The sequence below is a fragment of the Pituophis catenifer genome, unplaced genomic scaffold (assembly GCF_029215685.1).
Source record: "Pituophis catenifer annectens isolate HBS135680 unplaced genomic scaffold, rPitCat1.0.hap2 SCAF_1, whole genome shotgun sequence".
Taxonomy (NCBI): Eukaryota; Metazoa; Chordata; class Lepidosauria; order Squamata; family Colubridae; genus Pituophis; species Pituophis catenifer.
Genome location: NW_027256881.1, coordinates 212,360,555 through 212,380,554, shown reverse-complemented (window position 1 = coordinate 212,380,554; position 20,000 = coordinate 212,360,555). Strand labels below are relative to the sequence as shown.

At 36.7% G+C, this 20,000-nt stretch overlaps 1 protein-coding gene across 3 annotated transcripts in view; it reads right to left on the bottom strand.

Moving 5' to 3' along the window:
- The window catches only part of GTDC1 (glycosyltransferase like domain containing 1), a 261,261-nt gene that overhangs the window by 26,048 nt on the left and 215,213 nt on the right, over positions 1–20,000 (bottom strand). For all 3 annotated transcript variants that reach the window (XM_070946153.1, XM_070945985.1, XM_070946067.1), the window contains one exon: positions 4,895–5,004. In XM_070946153.1, the coding sequence (XP_070802254.1) occupies positions 4,895–5,004 (110 nt within the window). The remainder of the gene's footprint in view (positions 1–4,894; positions 5,005–20,000) is intronic.

Here is a 20,000-nt window from a genome sequence, read left to right as displayed (position 1 = left end):
AAAAGAAAGAAAAACCATCACTAGGGAGGAGTTAATGTGAAATCTTACAAAGATAATCATATCTGCAGACAGAAACAAAGTTTGTTCTCTGAAAGTACATGGATACAAAGGAAGACAGGAAGCTGCCTTTGTTTATTTTATATATTATATTTACATACTGCCTGGCCCTGTCTCCCCAAACACCCTGCTTTATAGCAAATAAGACTAATAATCAATGTATCTGGTAGTGTTGATAATTATTTGCTATGAATTCTGCAAGTGTTTTTTTCCAGATCTACTTGGAGATGCCAGGGAACGTACCAAGTTGTGAATACCAAGTTGTATTTTAGGGGACTCACACACAAACACATATCCAAATGATAAGATGCTATAATATTTTGATTATGGGTCCTCTTCTGACCAAGGAGGAAATTAAAGGCAAAGACATCTCCTATCCCTATTGCTTTTCTTTAATACTTATTCATAATGTCTTTTCCTGCTAGATTATTTCTATTTTTTTTTTTGACAAGGTCTACTTTTTCCCTCTTCTGAGCCTAAACAATCTCATTGTGGAATCAGGTTTTTTGTTGTTGTTGACAGGCAGTATTTGATATCCACTATGTTGTCATATCCGTCTCACTGTACCATAGAAAACTACATTCGTTTTAAAGTATACAGCAATCAAGGAAAAGGAAAGGAAGAAACTAGAAAAAAATAGTATAATCTGCTGAATACCTCTTGCAAGAAAACCCTCAACCTTGGCTAACTTCTACAATTTCTCTGAAACAAATAGGTTTAAACCACTATTTTAATCAAACCCTAACCATCATTATCAACCTTAACCCTAACCCTAACCATCATATATTTGTGTTCCCAAAAGTTAACTTTCAGGTGATTTTTCTAAATTAAGCTGTTTTATGGAACTGGTTCAAATTTACAACGTTTTGAACAGAGTATGTCAGGTGAATAGAATGTTATTACACAAATAGAAAATGAAAGTATGGCAGGGAGGACTGGCCATTGCAAATTCGACATAGGTATAGGTTTGGTTGAGTGAGTCTACCCTAGTGCAGTGTGGTCTACTCATAATTTTTTAGGATTTCCAAGGATATTTTCTCAAACCTACTGGAGCTAAAAAGAGATGTATCAGGGAGCATTTCTACATAAAACATATGGTCCACCTGTGAACTATACCTTTTTCGAATACTTTATGAACCAATATGTATTCTGTTGAAAAGATATAGACCTGGAGAGGGAAAAGCAAGCAAATATTCTCTGGATTGGGAAGCAGAGATGTAAGATGTTTCACTTCATTGTGCAATTAGATGGTCATCAGAATATGTTCACCCTAACTGTAATCTGGTGTCTATATTTGCAGAGGGCTGGAATGAAGGATTGTGCTATCTGAAATTCGTTAAGAGTCTTCTCATCAAACTCATATAAATATAGTATTCGATCTCATAAGCACCTTTCCAGCTACAAAAGTGCATTTTCACTACATTAATATATGTCCCTTGGTGCAATAAACAAATGGTTAGAACGTTAAACTGAACCAATTTTATGATAGTGTAAACATAGCAGACACTTACTCATGGCCTAAAAGCTGAAACAGACTTTCTGAGAAGAAGTGACCTTGACTTGTTGAATCAAAACTTTATTATCTTTATCTCAGCAATACTTGAATCTAGTTTTTATTCCCCTGAAAAAGACAGCTTATACAAACAAAATCTTTCTCTGGAGTGTTTAGTATTTTGACCATCTGTGGGTGATACATCCACAAAGAAAAACTTTGTTAACAAAAAACAAAAAAAAAAATCTTGCTAACATAAAAAAGGATAAAATTCCAAAACTGGGATTATAAGTACTGAAACCATTAGAAGTCTCCCCCCCCCCAAAAAAAAACCCTCTTCTTTGATCTGTGAATGGTGTCTGATGTCCAAAAAATATCACATGGAATTTATTTTTCCTGTGCCATAAACTCAGAAATTCTGTATTTAGTAAATGTAGAGGCCACCCATCTTTTGACACTGGACCACTCACAATTACAAAAATAAAATAAAATAATAAAATAAAATAATAAAATAAAATAACAATATCATTTAGACTCATATACCGCTCCGTGGGGCTTTACAGCCCTTTCTCTAAGCAGTTTACAGAGTCAGTCTATTGCCCCCAACAATCTGGGTCCTCATTTTACCCACCTTGGAAGGATGGAAGGCTGAGTCAACCTTGAGCCCTGTCAGGATTGAACTCCTGGCTGTGGGCAGAGCTAGCTTGCAATACCACATTCTAATCACTGAGCCACCAGGGCTCTAAAATAAAACAAAATAAATAAATAAAATAAATCCTAAATAAAATAAAAATAATTACACTTAAAAAATAAGAGCAATAACATAAAAATAACAGTTGAGAAGACCCATAACCACTCAAAAGAAGCTATGTCACAGGCTTACTCATGCTATCTTGGTCTCAGGATTAATAGCAAAACCAGGTTTTTAGTGCCTTGTTTTCACAGGGCAGAGTTAGGACAAATCTAATTTTTGAGGGGATAATGTTCCAGAGGGCAGGTGCCATGGTAGAAGGGATTGTCCTCCTGGGTCGTGACAGATGACATTCTCTTGCAGATGGGACCTGGCACACGCCTCTCCTGCCACATCTAATAGGATGGGTAGGCATCATTTAATTAAATTCACATGCTTAATTTTTTTTTGGCATACCTGAATTTGCTTGTTAGTGTTTGCCAAAATCTTTTTATCCTAGATTTGAGTGCTGTGCACTGGTTAACAGGGGAAAAAAAAGTAAATTGAAAAATCCCTTCTCAAACACGCCAGCTATTAAGGTTTATTATAGATCACAGTATTTCTCTTTAAGTTTCAACTCTGAGTAACAATTTTAAATTTTTCAAATTAAAATAAATAGTTAAAAGCATTTGGAACTAATTGTTAAGATTTTTGCCACTTTAGACCACAACTTCTTTATTTTCCCCTTGAACAGATCTTTCAAATCCTTTAACCTGTCCCATTTTATACTTTCAAACTAGTTTTGAGTTCCCTGTTAGGTTTCTTTGGCTGCTCAAATCTGAGCTTTGTGCAGTATCTGAGTTATTTCTTCTTTTAATAAGGCCCTTAATTTTATTTATTTTGGTTTTTTATTGGTGGCATGCTGGTTTCACTACTTTATTTTCAAATATCATTCTCAGTTTCTTCCTGGATTAATTATTCTTGTTTCTACTTGTCTAATTGTGTGTGTGTGTGTGTATGTATGTGTGTGTGTCTGTTGGACAATTACATTTGACTACCTTCACATTTCACTTACATTTACAAGAGTCTATTCTTCTTCACTAATCTATACTGTGGATAAAGTAGATACGAGGTTTCTTTCATTTTTACATCACTCTACTATATGGTTAGAAACCTAAAAGGAGTTTAACAAGGTAGGCTGGAGGAAGTTTAGATGCAGCTGAAATCTGTCAATCAATAATAGTAAAAATCAAACATTGTCTAGTTTTACTTGCTGCAATTTGGTTGTATAGGAACTTTTCCTGTCAGTTTACTGTTTTCTAATAAATTGTAGTAAGAGTTATATTGTTCTTAATGGTACATTAAGAGCCGAGATGGCACAGTGGTTAGGGTGCAGCACTGCAGGCTACTTCAGCTGACTGTTAGCTGCAGTTCAGCAGTCCAAATATCACTGGCTCAAGATTGACTCAGCCTTCCATCCTTCTGAGGTCAGTAAAATGAGGACCCAGATTGTTGGGGGCAATATGCTGACTCTGTAAACCGCTTAGAGAGGGCTGTAAAAGCACTATGAAGCAGTATATAAGTCTAAGTGCTATTGCTATTGCTATTGCTACATACTGCAATCTTTAAAAGACTTGTGATGCACATTTGCATTTTCTCTGTAAATAATATAATAACAGAGTTGGAAGGGACCTTGGAGGTCTTCTAGTCCAAACCCCTGCTTAGGCAGGAAACCCTACACCACTTCAGACAAATGGTTATCCAACATCTTCTTAAAAACTTCCAGTGTTGGAGCATTCACAACTTCTGGAGGCAAGTTGTTCCACTAATTAATTGTTCTAACTGTCAGGAAATTTCTCCTTAGTTCTAAGTTGCTTCTCTCCTTGATTAGTTTCCACCCATTGCTTCTTGTCCTACCCTCAGGTGCTTTGGAGAATAACTTCTCTCCCCCTTGTTTGTGGCAGCCCCTGAGATATTGGAACATTGCTATCATGTCTCCTCTAGTCCTTCTTTTCATTAAACTAGACATACCCAGTTCCTGCAACCATTCTTCATATGTTTTAGCCTCCAGTCCCCTAATCATCTTTGTTGCTCTTCTCTGCACTCTTTCTAGAGTCTCCACATCCTTTTTACATTGTGGCGACCAAAACTGAATGCTTTGTTAAATGAATTGTTGGATGTCTTATTATATACCTATGTGTATTATTCATTCTTTTATACTTCTCTTCCCTGAAATTTAATTTTTTACATTGTTTTTTATTGAAGCATATCCTACCTTAAAACAGGGTTTATACTCTTTTTCTGTTCTGAATGTTTGTGCATTGATCTAAACATATAAAATCCCATCACAAATGTGGAACTCATTTAAAACATAAAAGATTGAGATATTTGGACAAATAGTCAGGAGTTAAATCATACTGAGTTCAGTGGGCCTTCTTTCCAAATTGAGATTGACAATATAGCAGTCTTAAATTTTCAGTTAAAACTATAGTTCATAATTATGTTTTATTTTTTGTTCATATCTTATCCCAACTGTTCACTTTGATTGAAAGAAAATTAGTGAATTGTAATATTTGTAAATGCAAAACTATATAAAAATATCTATGTAAAGATAGATAGATAGATAGATAGATAGATAGATAGATAGATAGATAACAAACTAAACCCAACAATACCTGGAACATCAGTGAAGGCTTCTCCAAGGACAGAGACATGAAAATTCAGTTCCATCTTTTTCAATTTCATCAGCACTTTAAAGAAGCTTTCAGGATCTTTATCATGTTCCCTTGAAATGAAATAGAACACACCTTGAATTTTGAATTGTTTACTTACTTTATTTTCATATTCATAATTCATATGCTGTCTCCATCCAAACCTTGATATGGCCCACAACATAAATAAGACAATTATAAAATAACTGCATTATAAAAATTGGTTAAAAATCTTACCAGACTCCATATAGTAGTAAACCAACCTTGAAAATGGACAGTGCCTGGACAGCTGTTAAGGGTTGGTACCTTGTGCCTGAAGCTCCATGGAACAGAATACTCTAACAGATGGCAGACATCTTTTTGGTTTAGAGTGGAAGGCAATTCACTAAACCTTTTATGTATTTCCATAACAGGTTCAGAATCACTCCAAATAAGTAGTTTTGGAGTCTCCTCTGGAAATGCTTATGTTCCAAATTAAAACCATAATTCCAGATACAAACTGGATTGGAACCATTCATGTCTGTAAGTCAGATAATCAGGCAGCCCATCTTTCAATGTCAAAGTGCTTTTAGAAGTAATGTCAAGTTTTAAACCCGAGCAAAATGGACATTTTTCTATTGTTCATTGTCCAGCTAAGAATACATTACACACTTTGTATAACATTGTAAATACATAATATTATGGAGAATACAAAAAAGGTATAAAAATTGTATGCCAAAAAAATTAAAAGTAATGAAATGAGGTCCACAAGTTTTAAAGTTGCCAAGTTTGGAGACCCCTGTTCTAACATTTAAAAAGTGATTTTATTATTGAAAGTTAGAGTAATTTTTAACTTATATGGATGATAAAGTGCTTATTTACAAAAAAAGCATATAGAAAATAAATTATGCAATAAGAATTTGGACAGTTAGAGTCCAATCCTAGCCATGCCTATTTTCAAGTAAGTCCTGTGAATTTCAGAAATAAACTGGAAGTAAGCATATATAAAACTACTGCCTTTTAGTGGTCATGGGAAAGTAACAATCTCCCAATTCACGTTTTCCACTGGATGATGTCTCCTAAGATATATCATGATACAAAATAATTTTATACACAACTGACACGTGTGTAACCCTCTGAAGGCACAGAGCGTGTTAAAGAGTTATAAATAAGCTAAGCTAAAAGCAATATTAAAAAGGTCAATCTTAATCTTCTTAAAACATTTAACAACGGAGCTTTCTCTTATTTCAGTTATACAGGGGACTCAGAATGGAGAGAGAAGAGGAAAAAGGACATTTTAATACTGCTTTATGAATGTGCAATGAGAGAGAAACTCACTTTTCCCCCAAGGATCAGAAAATAAAGCAGCCAAACCTCACTTTCAGATATGTGCTTACGATTAAAACAAGACAACATTTAGAAAATCTATCACCACACTAATAGTGGCTGAGAATGGAATGGGATGGGATGGGATGGGATGGGATGGGATGGGATGGGATGGGATGGGATGGGATGGGGTGGGGTGGGGTGGGGTGGGGTGGGGTGGAGTGGAGTGGAGTGGAATGGAATGGAATGGAATGGAATGGAATAGAATAGAATAGAATAGAATAGAATAGAATAGAATAGAATAGAATAGAATAGAATAGAATAGAATAGAATAGAATAGGTCTTTATTGGCCAAGTGTGATTGGACACACAAGGAATTTGCGTCCGATACATAAGCTCCTAGTGTACGTGCCAAACAACAAAGTAATAATAACATTATAATAAAGGATAATAATCATAATAATGATATCACTAATAATAATAATGGTGCCTGAGCTTTTCATTTCTTACATAGTTTCTTGCTTCCCCAGATTACCAAAGAATAAAAACTAAAGAAAGACACTTCTGCTTCATATCTTAAAGTTAAATATCAACTTATATAATTTGTGGATGGTCTGAATAGAAGCAAATACATTTGCACTATATATTGAGCATGTATACTCTATAATTTAAAGCCCAAAATAGGATGGGATGGGCAGCTACATAAATTAGACATATAAATAGTCTCTTACTTTGACCAAGGCATGGGGCTCGAAAGGTTTGGTCAGAATGGCTCCTTTCCTAATGACTGTGGGGTGGGTGGGGGGTGGGGGAGGATTTGGTTAATGAAGGCAACTGGGAGTGACAGAATTGTTATTGCTAAGTGCTGCTATCACCTGACATCCTACTTTACAACCACATTGCTTAGCCCAGGGCTACCTGTAATGTCTTGGCCTGAATGACTACATTAAGACAAGCCAAGAACTTTTGAGGAAGGAAGTCAATCAAGGAAAGCACTTGAAAACCACAAAGGTAAAGGCTAAATACAGGAAAGAAAAAAAATTGAAAATCAATTTGTAATTGGAAGAACAAGCCAATGCATGTTCAAAGAGCTTTTGTTTCCAAGGTTTACATGCACACACACACACACACACACAAATACAAGTGGTACAGGGGACTAGAGGTGAAGACGCTCGTCTCACCCTTGGGAGATTGAGAATTCAATCTTAGGCAGTGACAGATGTTTCTCTATCAGGGTGCAAAGAAAAAAAATCTGCTGCAAACTCTGCGTGGGCATCAGGAAGCCTATTCTCCAAAGCACCTGAAGGCAGAACAAGAAGCAATGGACGGAAACTAATCAAGGAAATAACCAATCTAGAAATAAGGAGAAATTTCCTGACAGTGAGTATAATTAATCAGTGAAACAGCTTGGTTGTGGGTGCTCCATCACTGGAGGTTTTAAAGAAAAGTTTGGACAACCGTTTGTCTGAAATGGTACATGGTTTCCTGCTTGAGCAGGGGGCTGGATTTGAAGATCTCCAAGGTTCCTTCCAACTCTGTTATTCTATTAACATTTGAAGAATATAAATGGAAAATAAGATTAAAAAACCAGCACCGTCTTCAGTAAGGTCAGGAGTGTTAAAAAAAAAGAAACCGAAGGCTTTACTTTAGCAGCTCAAGAACAAGCCAACTAATTGCACAAAGGTGAAAATTCAGCTTCTAATAAACAATTGCAAATTCTGCCTTGTAGTGAAAAGAATGAAGCAATTGACCATTTCATCAGCAAAAGTTCATAAACTGACCTCAAGCAGTGTCATGATTAAGCTGCCAGAATTATTAATTGGAAACTTTGCCAGAACTTTGGATTTGAATGCAGTAAAAAGTACTGGGACCATCAAGTTGAAAGTTTTTAGAAAATGAGTGGGTTCAAATTTTCTGGGACTTAAATTATGAAATATTGGGACTTGCAGATCAAGTTAGAACTGAAGAAGCTTCTTGATGAGAAATGCAACTTTTTTTAAAGAAAAACAAAGTCCAGTTGCCTTTTGGAAAAAACACCTTTGGGATAATCTGATGTTGAATGCTTATGGAAAAAAAATATGATATCGCAGCAATATCAGATCATGTAGCAATCATGACTGGGGCTCTTGGAGCATACTAAAGGACTCCCTTAATATCTGGAAATACTGAATTTACCAGACCTCACAACCCTAATATTACAAAAAACCCACCCTGCTTGGAACTGCCTATATTATTAGATACTACCTTAGTAATTCTTAGGCTTTTGGTTAGGGCTTGAATTATTAAGTTTCCACCACTCCTAGATTGTGAATCTAACCATAGATTACCCCAGACATAATAATTTATTAAATTTTGTTTGTTTGCTGCCCGATTCTTAAAGACTCTGGGTGATTTACAATAATTAAAGACTTTATAATAAAAATCAATAAAAGGTAAAACCTGTAAAGCAATGCAAAAAGTGGCTGCTATTTATGGACCAGGATTGGTGATGTTCAAGAATAGATGTTTTAATCAGTAACTGAGCTTGGTTACTGCAATTCTGTGCAGTATGTTTTCAAGTAAGTTTCAAATGTAGTTAAGTATGAATACAGGTGGCCTTTGTTATATGCAAGGGTTTTGTTCCAGCCCAACAACTGCCAACTAATGAAACCACAGATAACAAGATCTTGGGGGGAAAAACATACTTCATGCATACTTGAACTCCTACTTACCATTTTGTGCCTTGAATAAAATACTTACAGAACATCCCCTATGTTTTCCTTGAAACAGAACTGTGCACCCCAAAAATGCAGATGCACATAACCCTTACTGCAGAAAATGAGGCCAGTATCTACCAATGGTGTGAGACTACAGGTAACAGAACCACAGATAATAAAAGCCACCGGTTTTATTAGATTAAATCTTCTTTTCTACACTGATGCACTCTCAACAGTTTTCTGTTTATCAGTGCTAGACTATTTTCAATTCTCTGCAGTCCTTTAGTTTATTTTGGCCTTCCTCAAAATGGAGACAGTAGAGAGATATGGATGTTGGGGAAGGTGGCTGGAAAATAATTAGTTTACATTGGTTTAGAGATGACCAGAAAAAGGTCAAATTCTTTTACTACACTCAGAAAAAGTCTATGGAGATTCTCAGTCATCCAGGTCTTGGCTGTCCCAAAGGTACTTTTTCAAGAGGCAATTTAAGTTTCTTTGTTTTTCCTTGAAGATATTTCATTTATCATCCAAGAAGCTTCTCCAGTTCTGAGAAGCGAAATGTTTTCAAGGAAAAACAAAGAAACTCCAGTTGCCTCTTGAAAAAGTACCTTTGGGACATTCAGGAAAAAGCTTTAAACATAAAATCTTCCCATGAATATTCCTGAAGTCAGCAGAATTTGCATCATAATACAGAAACTAGAGCCAGACACACTGTTGTGATCATACTAAATATATACAAATTAAGGAAGAAGAATTTGAGGAGAGTACCTCATCTCAAGTCTGGGTTTCTCTTAGTATAAGGCTTTAAAATATTAGATCTTACCTTACTTGGGATAATAAAGAAATGCTTTTTCAGATTAGATAGGAACTCTTATTGTTTATTCTGATTGATGAGTCTTATCATATTGGCTGTGTTTGCTAATTACTAATTTGATTTTAGTAATGGTTTTAAAGTGCTACATTGATAGATCATTTTCATAAGCAGTCCACTGAGGTGCTCGAGCTCCAACTCATAAAGAGATGTTGCTGATCAGTTAAATTGGTGGTACATCGGCAGAATCCATTCCTTGTCCCTGAATTCTAGCCTCAGGAACAGGTGCTCATATCCAGTCAACTGTAGAAGAACATTTCTGGTAACAGCCAAATTCATAAGGAAGATCCTCACCATGCACCCTCCCAACTTTTGGCATCATGGCTACTGCAACACTTGAAAAAAAACATTGCTTTGTACTGCTAATTATACCATGGTGGTGCAGTGCATTGTAGGCTAACTCTGCCCACAGCCAGGAGTTCAATCCTGATTGGCACAAGGTTGACTCAGACTTCCATCCTTCCGAGGTCAGTAAAACAAGTACCCAGATTGTTGGGGGAAATATGCTGACTCTGTAAACTACCCAGAAAGTGCTGTAAAGCACTATGGAGTGGCATATAAGTCTAAGTGCTATAGCTATACATGAAAGTGAGGAATAGAGTGAATACACACACACACACACACACACACACACACAGAGAGAGAGAGAGAGAGAGAGAGAGAGAGAGAGAGAGAGAGAGAGAGAGAGAGACAGACAGACAGACAGACAGACACTTCAGAGAACACCTATAACTACTTTGCCAGGAAGAACACAATAGGTATTTCATGTGATTCAAGACAGATCTTACTTTTCAGGAAATATATCACAGTTTTCAGGCAAAAATGTGATGGATGGATGGGAGGGAGGGAAGCAAGGAGGGAGAAGAGTATAATGATATTCAAGAAGAAACTGAGAATAATCAGATTCAGCATTGATCCTGCAACCCATATCTGAAGAAAAAGAATATAATTAGGATCTGTTTTTTTGAATTGTTACAGAGGTAAATAAGTTTTTCTAGAGTTCTGGAACCATTTTATAGGTCTCTCACTTGTACCTATAAATGTTTTATGCATAAATCAGAAAAAAAAACCAGTAGTAGATGTATGGACTAGAAGAAACCTGGAAACCACGAACTCTAGTCCTTCCTTGGGTGTGAAAGCTGGTTGGATGACTTTGGGCCAGTCCACACAGGGTGGTTGTTTTGTGGAAAATAGGAGATGGGAGAATTATGTGTATTACTTTGACTTGTACAAAGTAAAGGGAGTCTAGAAATATTCAGACTTCAGAAAATATGATGTGAAAACACTTAAAGTCCTTGAGCAAAAAATTCTGAAATATAAAGAATGTAAAAAATATAAGAATATAATTATTGTGTGTCAGAACAGAAAATGCTGTAAAAAAAGTAAACATAACAGAGTTTCATTTTGCCACTTATAAGTCAGAATTCTTTTCCAGATAACCAAATAAAACATATGGCATATATAGTATGTGTAATATCTCCTAAAATCAAACACAATAAAAAAAAAGTATGATATTACTAAACTTGCTGAATACTTTTCTGAGAACAAGATAGTTACCATCCCAAACATATATTTAGCCATTCAAATTTAGACTTTCTGAAGGTCAGATAAGTATGTAACTGTTTAACAGACAGAATACCCCTGAAGGTTTCCAAGCTCTGTTGAGCTTATATGCTGTTCCTTAGGTGAGGTATTAGCAAAGCTTATTTATTTTCATTTCCACAGCTTTTATTTTCTCGTTCCCTTGTGGTAAAGCTGATTTCCATGATGATTCCCTTCTTAATTTTAATATCCTCTTTTACTCATCATATAGACATAAGAATGTTCCCTAAAATAATGAAACTCTTCCAAAGGAAATGAAAACAACCAAGAGAAGGGGAAGCAGCAAATGCTTACTTTTCAATTAATTGATCCTCTGTCATATGCACATATGAAATATTTTTTCCATGCAAGGAAAATAAGGTTAATTAACATAAAAACCCTTCACTCGTGGAGGTGTTGAATTTTGTATTTTATTCATGCTACTGTAAGTGCCTTGATTTCCCAGTAATGACCTAGTTCTCCTAATGAGTAACATTAACCCCTGGCTGTAGCTGTCCAGGACTTAATTGTCAACTGAAGCTGAAATAAGGAGAGTTTGCCGATCAGCAGGTATGTGGTATATTAACTCATGTCATTTCAGACCCTAATAAATAAATCTGTTGCTACGGCAACAGGAACATCAGCTATATCACTTTTTTTCCCTGAGCTTTATAAAAGTAACTGTCTTTCACACCAAGCTTTTAAAAAGGAAATTAACTATATGTAACCATAATTAGAAGAAACATCATTTCTCATCCCAGGAATATATCTACATTAATGAGAAAAGACACTGTAGAAAGAGGGAAATATTTTTTTTTTACCATGGTCAGGGGAAGTGAAGGAATGCAGCGTGAAGATCCTCATTCTCTTCAAATAAGAACAGATTAGGAAATGGTGCAGCACTTCAGATATGGTGTTCCAAGCACACTGGATAGTACTAACACTTACTATCCTAGTAACATATACCAGTAACCTCTCCAACCCATTCAAAAGGTTGCCCAAGCCTCCACAGTTTATAACGGGAATTATAGTCCACAGTCCAGTACTGTGCCACCTAATCCGAAACAGAACAACATTGGCAGTCCAAGAAAGTTCATATACAACTGCAGCAAAATGATAATTTAACAACTCTAAACTAGGTCAGAATCAGTAATATTAATAACAGAGTTTATGTAGGAGAAGGAATGGCAGAACCTGGAGGTGGAACTAAAAGAGGGATCAGCCTAGAATCCCTATGTGGTCACAAGTGAACTAAATCCAACCTTCCTTGAATTTCCTTGATCCTTATCTAAATCCAAACAGGTGCTGTTAGTTGAGAAGATCCCTGTGCATAGGCACAATTAACAATAAATCAATTTAATTGGATCTTCCCATGTGGGCCTGGCCTGACAACTGAAAGATTAAAACAGAATATCTTCCGGTGCAAGGCAACTATTGCATCTAAAGTCTTCCTACTCTAACACGCTTGTCACAACCTTCTAAACCGATCCAGTTCTTTAAAGTAGGGGTCCCCAACCAGAGGTGGGTTTCAGCAGGTTCTGACCAGTTCTGGAGAACCGGTAGTGGAAATTTTGAGTAGTTCAGAGAACCGGTAGTAAAAATTCTGACTGGCCCCGCCCCCATCTATTCTCTGCCTCCCAAGTCCCAACTGACTGGGAGGAAATGGAGATTTTGCAGTATCCTTCCCCTGCCATACCCACCAAGCCACGCCCACCAAGCCATGCCACGCCCACCAAGTCACACCCACAGAACCGGTAGTAAAAATTTTTTGAAACCCACCACTGTCCCCAACCCATGGTCTGTGGACTGGCACCAATCTACAGCATGCCCGAAACTGGGCCATGAAAACAAGCAAAGCCCCATCCATGAGTTGCAGGCAGCACACAAAACCACGCCTCCTCTCGTCCGTGGAAAAACCTCTTTCCACAGAACTGGTTCCCGGTGCCCATAAGGTTGGGGCCACTGCTTTAAAGACATCCTTTCATAACATACAGCTTGAATTATAAAATAATCTTTCTGTGAAGGAACAGTAGGAGCCATTCCTCAACTATGAGCAAACATAAACAACGAAAGAAAAATGCCTATTTCTCATATCCTTTACAAAGATTTAAGGCCAGTGTAGAGCATCACATTAAGTGAAGAAAATATCAAAGGAATTTAATCTGAGACATCAAAATCAGATGATTTATTCTTTCCTATATTAGAACTAAAAATGAAATCTTTGATGATAAAAGAGTGAACATAGCACTCAGATTCCTCATTCTGTTTTACACAAAGGTAGAATAGCCAAAAAAACCAAAAAGTATTTATTACTGGAAAAGGAAAAAGCCAAGTGGTGACGATAATTGCCAAAGGACACAACTGGTTGAAATTAAAAGGAAGTTAAAACGTTCACTAGAGGCAATAATGCCCTTTCTTATCACATTAGTAGCCACTTCCACCCAGTATCTGAGGAGCAGAATGGTGAAGGATTGCTTGAAGGGCTGTGGAAAAGGCAGGATGTGATAGAGATGATTAAGATCAGAAAGAAAAACTAGGATGAATCAAAGGAAAGAAATAGGTATTTATTTAATTAATGGTACTTCTCCTTTGAAAGCATAAATAAAGCCAGAATTGCAATGGTTTTAGTTTTTTTTTAATGGATATATTTTCAAAGCAGCAATGGATAATCCCTCCAAGCCTTATGCAAATGGAATAGGATAGAAGGTATATACATTCTTTATATTCTGATAATATATGTTCGTTCCTTTGCAGTAGATGCAGAATGAACAGAGATGAAATGAGAGAAACAATATACCAATGGGAGCTAAAACTTTGATGTAGCCTATAGCTTTCACTACAAATAAGGAAGTACACTAAAATAAAATAAAAGTCCCTTCTCATCCATGTAGGTGGTACATGTCATCTTCAGCCTTGGGTCCTCTACCAGAGTCTTGGGAGTTGGAGGTTCTGTGAGGTATCTCAGCAAGTATCTGTGAGGTATCCCAGCATTATACTCTTCGGGACAGAGTTCTCTGATATTCTTCCTGGGGTCTATTGGAGCCATTCTCTTCAACATCTTCATCAATGATTTGGACGAGGGGATAGATGGGGAACTCATCAAATTTGCAGACAACACCAAGCTAGCAGGAATAGCCAATACTCCAGAGGATAGTCTTTCAGATATAGAAGGATCTTGACAGACATTGAACATTGGGCACTATCTAACAAAATGAAATTCAATGGTGAAAAACACAAGGTTCTACATTTAGGCAAGAAAAAAATTGCACAGGTTCAGTATATGTGGTACCTTGCTCAATAGTAGTAACTGTGAGATCTTGGAGTCCTAGTAGACAACCATTTAACTATGAGCCAGCAGTGTGCTGCAGCTGCATAAACAGAGGGATAGAATGAAGATCATGTGAAGTGTTAATACTACTTTATAATGCCTTGGTAAAAGCCACTCTTGGAATACTGCATCCAGTTTTGGTTGCCACGATGTAAAAAAGATGTTGAGACTCTAGAAAAAGTGCAGAGAAGAGCAACAAGGATGATTAGGGGACTAGAGGCTCAAACATATAAAGAACAGTTGCTGGAATTGGGTATGTCTAGATTAATAAAAAGAAGGACTAGAGGTGACGATAGCAGTGTCCCAATATCTGAGGGGCTGCCACAAAGAAGAGGGAGTCAAGCTATTCTCCAAAGCACCTGAGAGCAGGACAAGAAGCAATGGATGGAAACTAATCAAGGAGAGAAGCAACCTAGAACTAAGGAGAAATTTCCTGACAGAACAATTAATCAGTGGAACAACTTGCCTCCAGAAGTTGTGAATGCTCCAACACTGGAAGTTTTTAAGAAGATGTTGGATAACCATTTGTCTGAAATGGTATAGGGTTTCCTGTCTAAGCAGAGGGTTGGACTAGAAGATCTCCAAGGTCCTTTCCAACTCTGTTATTCTATTCTATTCATTCTCCTAGTTTAGGAGTCACAGCCCCAAATTCTTCTACCACCACCGGGATCATTTTGGCCTTTACTTTCCACATCCTCTCTAGTTCTTCCTTCAGGCCCTGTTACTTTTTCAGCTTCTCATACTCATTCTTCCTGATTTTGATGTCACTTGGCACCACTGCATCTATCGTTGTCTTCTGGTCCTTGTCTACTACCATAGTGTCTGGTTGATTGGCCAATATCTGCCTGTCCATCTGGATCTGGAAGTCCCACAAGATCTTAGGCTTATTATTTTTCAGATCTTCTGTGGAATCTCCCATCTGGACTTGGAAAGGTCTAATCCATATGCTGTGCATATGTTCCTGTACACAATGCCAATTACTTGGTTATGCTATTCCACGTATGCTGTTTCTGTCTCCATTTTACACTCTGACACTATGCATTGCACTGTTGCTGAGACTTCTCTGCCTAGTATGCACCATGGGCCCTGTCTAGTGTCGGACACCTTTGCCTCTATGGATCTGGTGCTTAGTGCCTGTTTTTGTGCTATGATAAATGTATCAGTGCTGACCAGCCCTTTCCAGCCATCTCTCTTTCCCTGTTTCCCACCATCATCCACTAAATTTTCCTTAATTCACACCATCAAGGAAAGCTAATTGGATCCAGGCAGCAGCCATTCCTGCCAACTCAATTGTTCTGCTAAAACATCCAGGTTTGTAAAGCCCTATTTGTCTCCATAACTCTAGTTTTATCAAATTATAGTTTCCATTTTCTTATTAAGACTTTCCATTATAAAATCAAATAGAGAAATACTAGAAATAGTATACAGCAATTACCAAGGACCCAACTAGTCTTCATTTCGGCAATGTTGGGATCTCAGCTCCCTGCTTGTCAATAATATGGGATATGCCAGATTACAGACTAAGGGAAAAAAAATAATGCTTAATCATCTAAACATACTAATTGTTCAAAGAAAATGTCTTTTACAAACAAAATCTTGCTTTTAAAATATTAAAGAGGTAGGGAAAAAACAGGCAAAGAGGTATCTTCCACCCTTTTATTTTTAAAGTTCCAATTTAAAAGAAGACGTTTGTCCTTAACACTGTTATATCAGTATGAAGTTTTTATTACCAATTACCCACATAGCTATCTATCGGTGTGCCAGATCAGATTGTAACAACTACAAAAGTGAATAGATTAATTTTGACTTTTCATCTACCATTGTACTTTTTTTTTTTAATTTGGCAAATTACACAATGCAAATTAAATACAAAGGTTTGGCATTTGAATAAGATGGTGGAAGAAGACAATTGTTTAGTAGTTTATCTCAACAAACAGGATCGTCTAAAAACTATTTGGGATATATGTGTCAAACTTAATCCTGGCAACAAAATACAAAAAATGCTTCTCTATAATATAGTGCACTTCAACTTGTTTGTGACAAGTTGCTTAAAATTTTTCTAACATGGTCTGACAAAAGGAAAAAAAAACATTATCTCAAATAAGTTAAGATATTATTTGTTTGTTATCCTTTATTCAGTTACCTAGGAAGCCTGTGCTTTTGTTTGACTCTTTGCTATAAACATATTAAGTCTTTGCCCATAATCCTGATTTCAATTAATTTATGATGTTGGAATATGGCTCTAATAGGACAAAGTTCTATATACTTCATCATCATACAGATATTTCTCTACTGTGATTTCACCTGCCTCCCTTTCTTGCCCACAGAAGTTCTATATTAATCTTGGCGTAATATTGTCGACTTCTGTTTTTTGACAATTGTTAAGAATAAAAGTACAGCTTTTTGCCTGAGTTATGCAAGCGTGTATGTGTAAAGTATTACTGACATCCAAGAATAAAAGACTTAGACTTTGATACAAAAAACATGTCACACTACCTCAAGTTACTTATGAGTTCTTGAAGAATTCATTAACTCTCATCCTTAGATGCCATCTATAAAACTGCATAAATAGATTTAGGTTTCTTGTTCTGTCTATTAATATTTTTTAAACAGAAGAAAAGTTATGTATATACATACATGCACAAACTATATACAGTTATTTATTTTATAACATTTTACCACCCATTTGATCAGCTATAATGTACAGTTGTATATTAAACTTTGTTGTCAGAAAAAAAATATCACCCTATAATATAGCCAGAATATAAACTTGATAGATTTTTTAAAAATCTTTTTTAAAAAAGTCATATATAGAAATTAATGAATCCTAATTCTGAAGATACAAAATCAAAATCAGCCTTGGTAGTACAGTGGTCTAAGGCACCCTGTTATTAAGCTGGTTATTAAGACCAGCTGCCTGCAATTACTGCAGGTTCGAATCTCGCCAAGGCTTAAGGTTGACTCAGCCTTCCATCCTTTCTAAGGTAGGTAAATTGAGGACCCAGTTGTGGGGGCAATAAGCTGACTTTGTATAAATATACAAAAGTATGAAGGCTATTGCTTAACGCATTGTAAGCCGCCCTGAGTCTCCGGAGAAGGGCGGCATATAAATCAAAATTAAAAAAAAATAATTTTAATTTAAAATTAAAATAGTTGAATTGGAATTCAATTTAACTTAAAGATTTGCATTTTACTGAGTTTTGCAGTACAGTATAAGATGAATAAATATAAATGCATATAAAATATAAAAATAATAAAAATGTAATGCGTTTGTGAAAATTGCTCGTAAAAATGACTGTGACAGCTTATGTATACATCAGGAAAAATACCTATGAATTTTTGTGCAAGCCTCTCTTTAACACATTGTCAAACTTATGCAGGATAATGACCAGATAAATTTCAACTAGAGAAACAAAAAAGAGAAACTGGAATTGACAGATTCATTTATTCCTTTTACCGATAGCATAACGGTTGGCATATCAAGGTATTAGAGTTGCATGAGCATCATTGAAATTGGATCATAGATCAAGAGGACTTACAACTCCTAGAATTCCGAAGGCAGATATCTGGGAATTCTGAAAGTTGGTCTCAAACAAAGTGAACTCTGCAGGAGCAGGGAGGAATCTGTAATATTTAATTGTATAGTCACAATCTCTCAAAGCTAGCTTATGTTGTATCACAACTAACTACTGTTGCACTTTAGCTTGCCTTTGGCTAAGGCCTACTAAGTGAGGTAGCATGAACTGAGGATATAGCTCCTTTGTGTAGTAAATGCTGAAGGATGGGGAATGGTCCAGAATTGGAGGAAAGTTCTGTCTATTTTGCAGCCTGCAAAATAGAACAGAACAGAACAGAACAGAACAGAACAGAACAGAACAGAACAGAACAGCAGAGTTGGAAGGGACCTTGCAGGTCTTCAAGTCCAACCCCCTGCTCAGGCAGGAAACCCTATACCATTTCAAACAAATGGTTGTCCAATCTCTTCTTAAAAACTTCCAGTGTTGGAGAATTCACAACTTCTGGAGGCAAGTTGTTCCACTGGTTGCACTGTACCAAGATGCAACTACGAATATTGCTTGGATGCAAATGTTGAAGCACAATTCAGTTGAAACCTAAATGACATCTGCATGTGGACTGGGGAAGCAATGTCTTGTCCTTCACCTCAAGCAGCCAAAATATCTTGGGCTGGCTGTGCCTTTGGCTCGGTCTCAACAGTGAAGCAAAGCCACAAGTCACAGCGTTGCTCTGGCAGATGAAAAAAGCTTTTGATTCTCTACAGACTCTTGCTGGCACAAGAGGCCAAAGGATCAGGCCATTCATTTCTAACAAAACAAGGCGAGAAACATTTGGGGATTCTGGTGCAGAACATCACAATGAGGTATTGTTTCATTGTAAGAGAGAAATAGACAGTAGGTGAGCTGAAAGCTCAGAATGCTAAATAAATAAATAAATAAATAAATAAATAAATTTACATATTACCCGCTTTTAAGTTTTCAAGTCGTACTAGTATTCTTGTGCAGGGAAATGGCTGCGGTGAGAAAGTCTAGCATCTTGAAAGAGTAGCAGCACTCTTTGACAATACTTTTACCAGCAACTCCACATCCTCCTTATTACATCAATTACCAAAACCTGGTGTTTGTTTAATGAGATCATTTCAGGGCCTCAGAAGGGAATATTTCAATCTGCTAATGCCTGAATAAGGCGCAGAAAATTGTTAGCTGCTAATGCGGTGAATGATGTGTGTGTGTATGTGTGTGTGTTTGTGCATCTCATTCCAACAGCAGAGCCTATTGTATTTACCTGTGCGATGCAGGTTTCTCCGCTGGTATTATCTTCTCATGACTAACGGGTTGAACTACATTTTTTTTAATTTACTATTTCATATTTATCATTTTTAAAAAGAGAGAGGGGGGGGAAGAGAGAAGGGGTAATTGCATTTTTATGAGCATATTTACATAAATCATTTTGCTTGAATATCCCAACACTAAATGCTTAGAGTCGAAGCCCTCCAACCATTTGCATACGTGCTTCTTTTCTGACGTGGAAATACTGGCGTTTTGGATTTTCATCGCAAAGCCTGGCTGCGCTGGAACTCTAATGGGCTTAGAACAGTAAATTTTGAGGAAACTGATTGCTACCCCCGTAGCTAGTCAATGTCTGCCTAGACCCAGTGGCATTTGGGGAGTGGGGGGAAAGAGTGTTTTATCATAAAATTATCCCAGCAGAGTCCATTCCGCAAGATAACATCATCATCATCACCATCGCCATCACCATCAGGACTCCACGCAG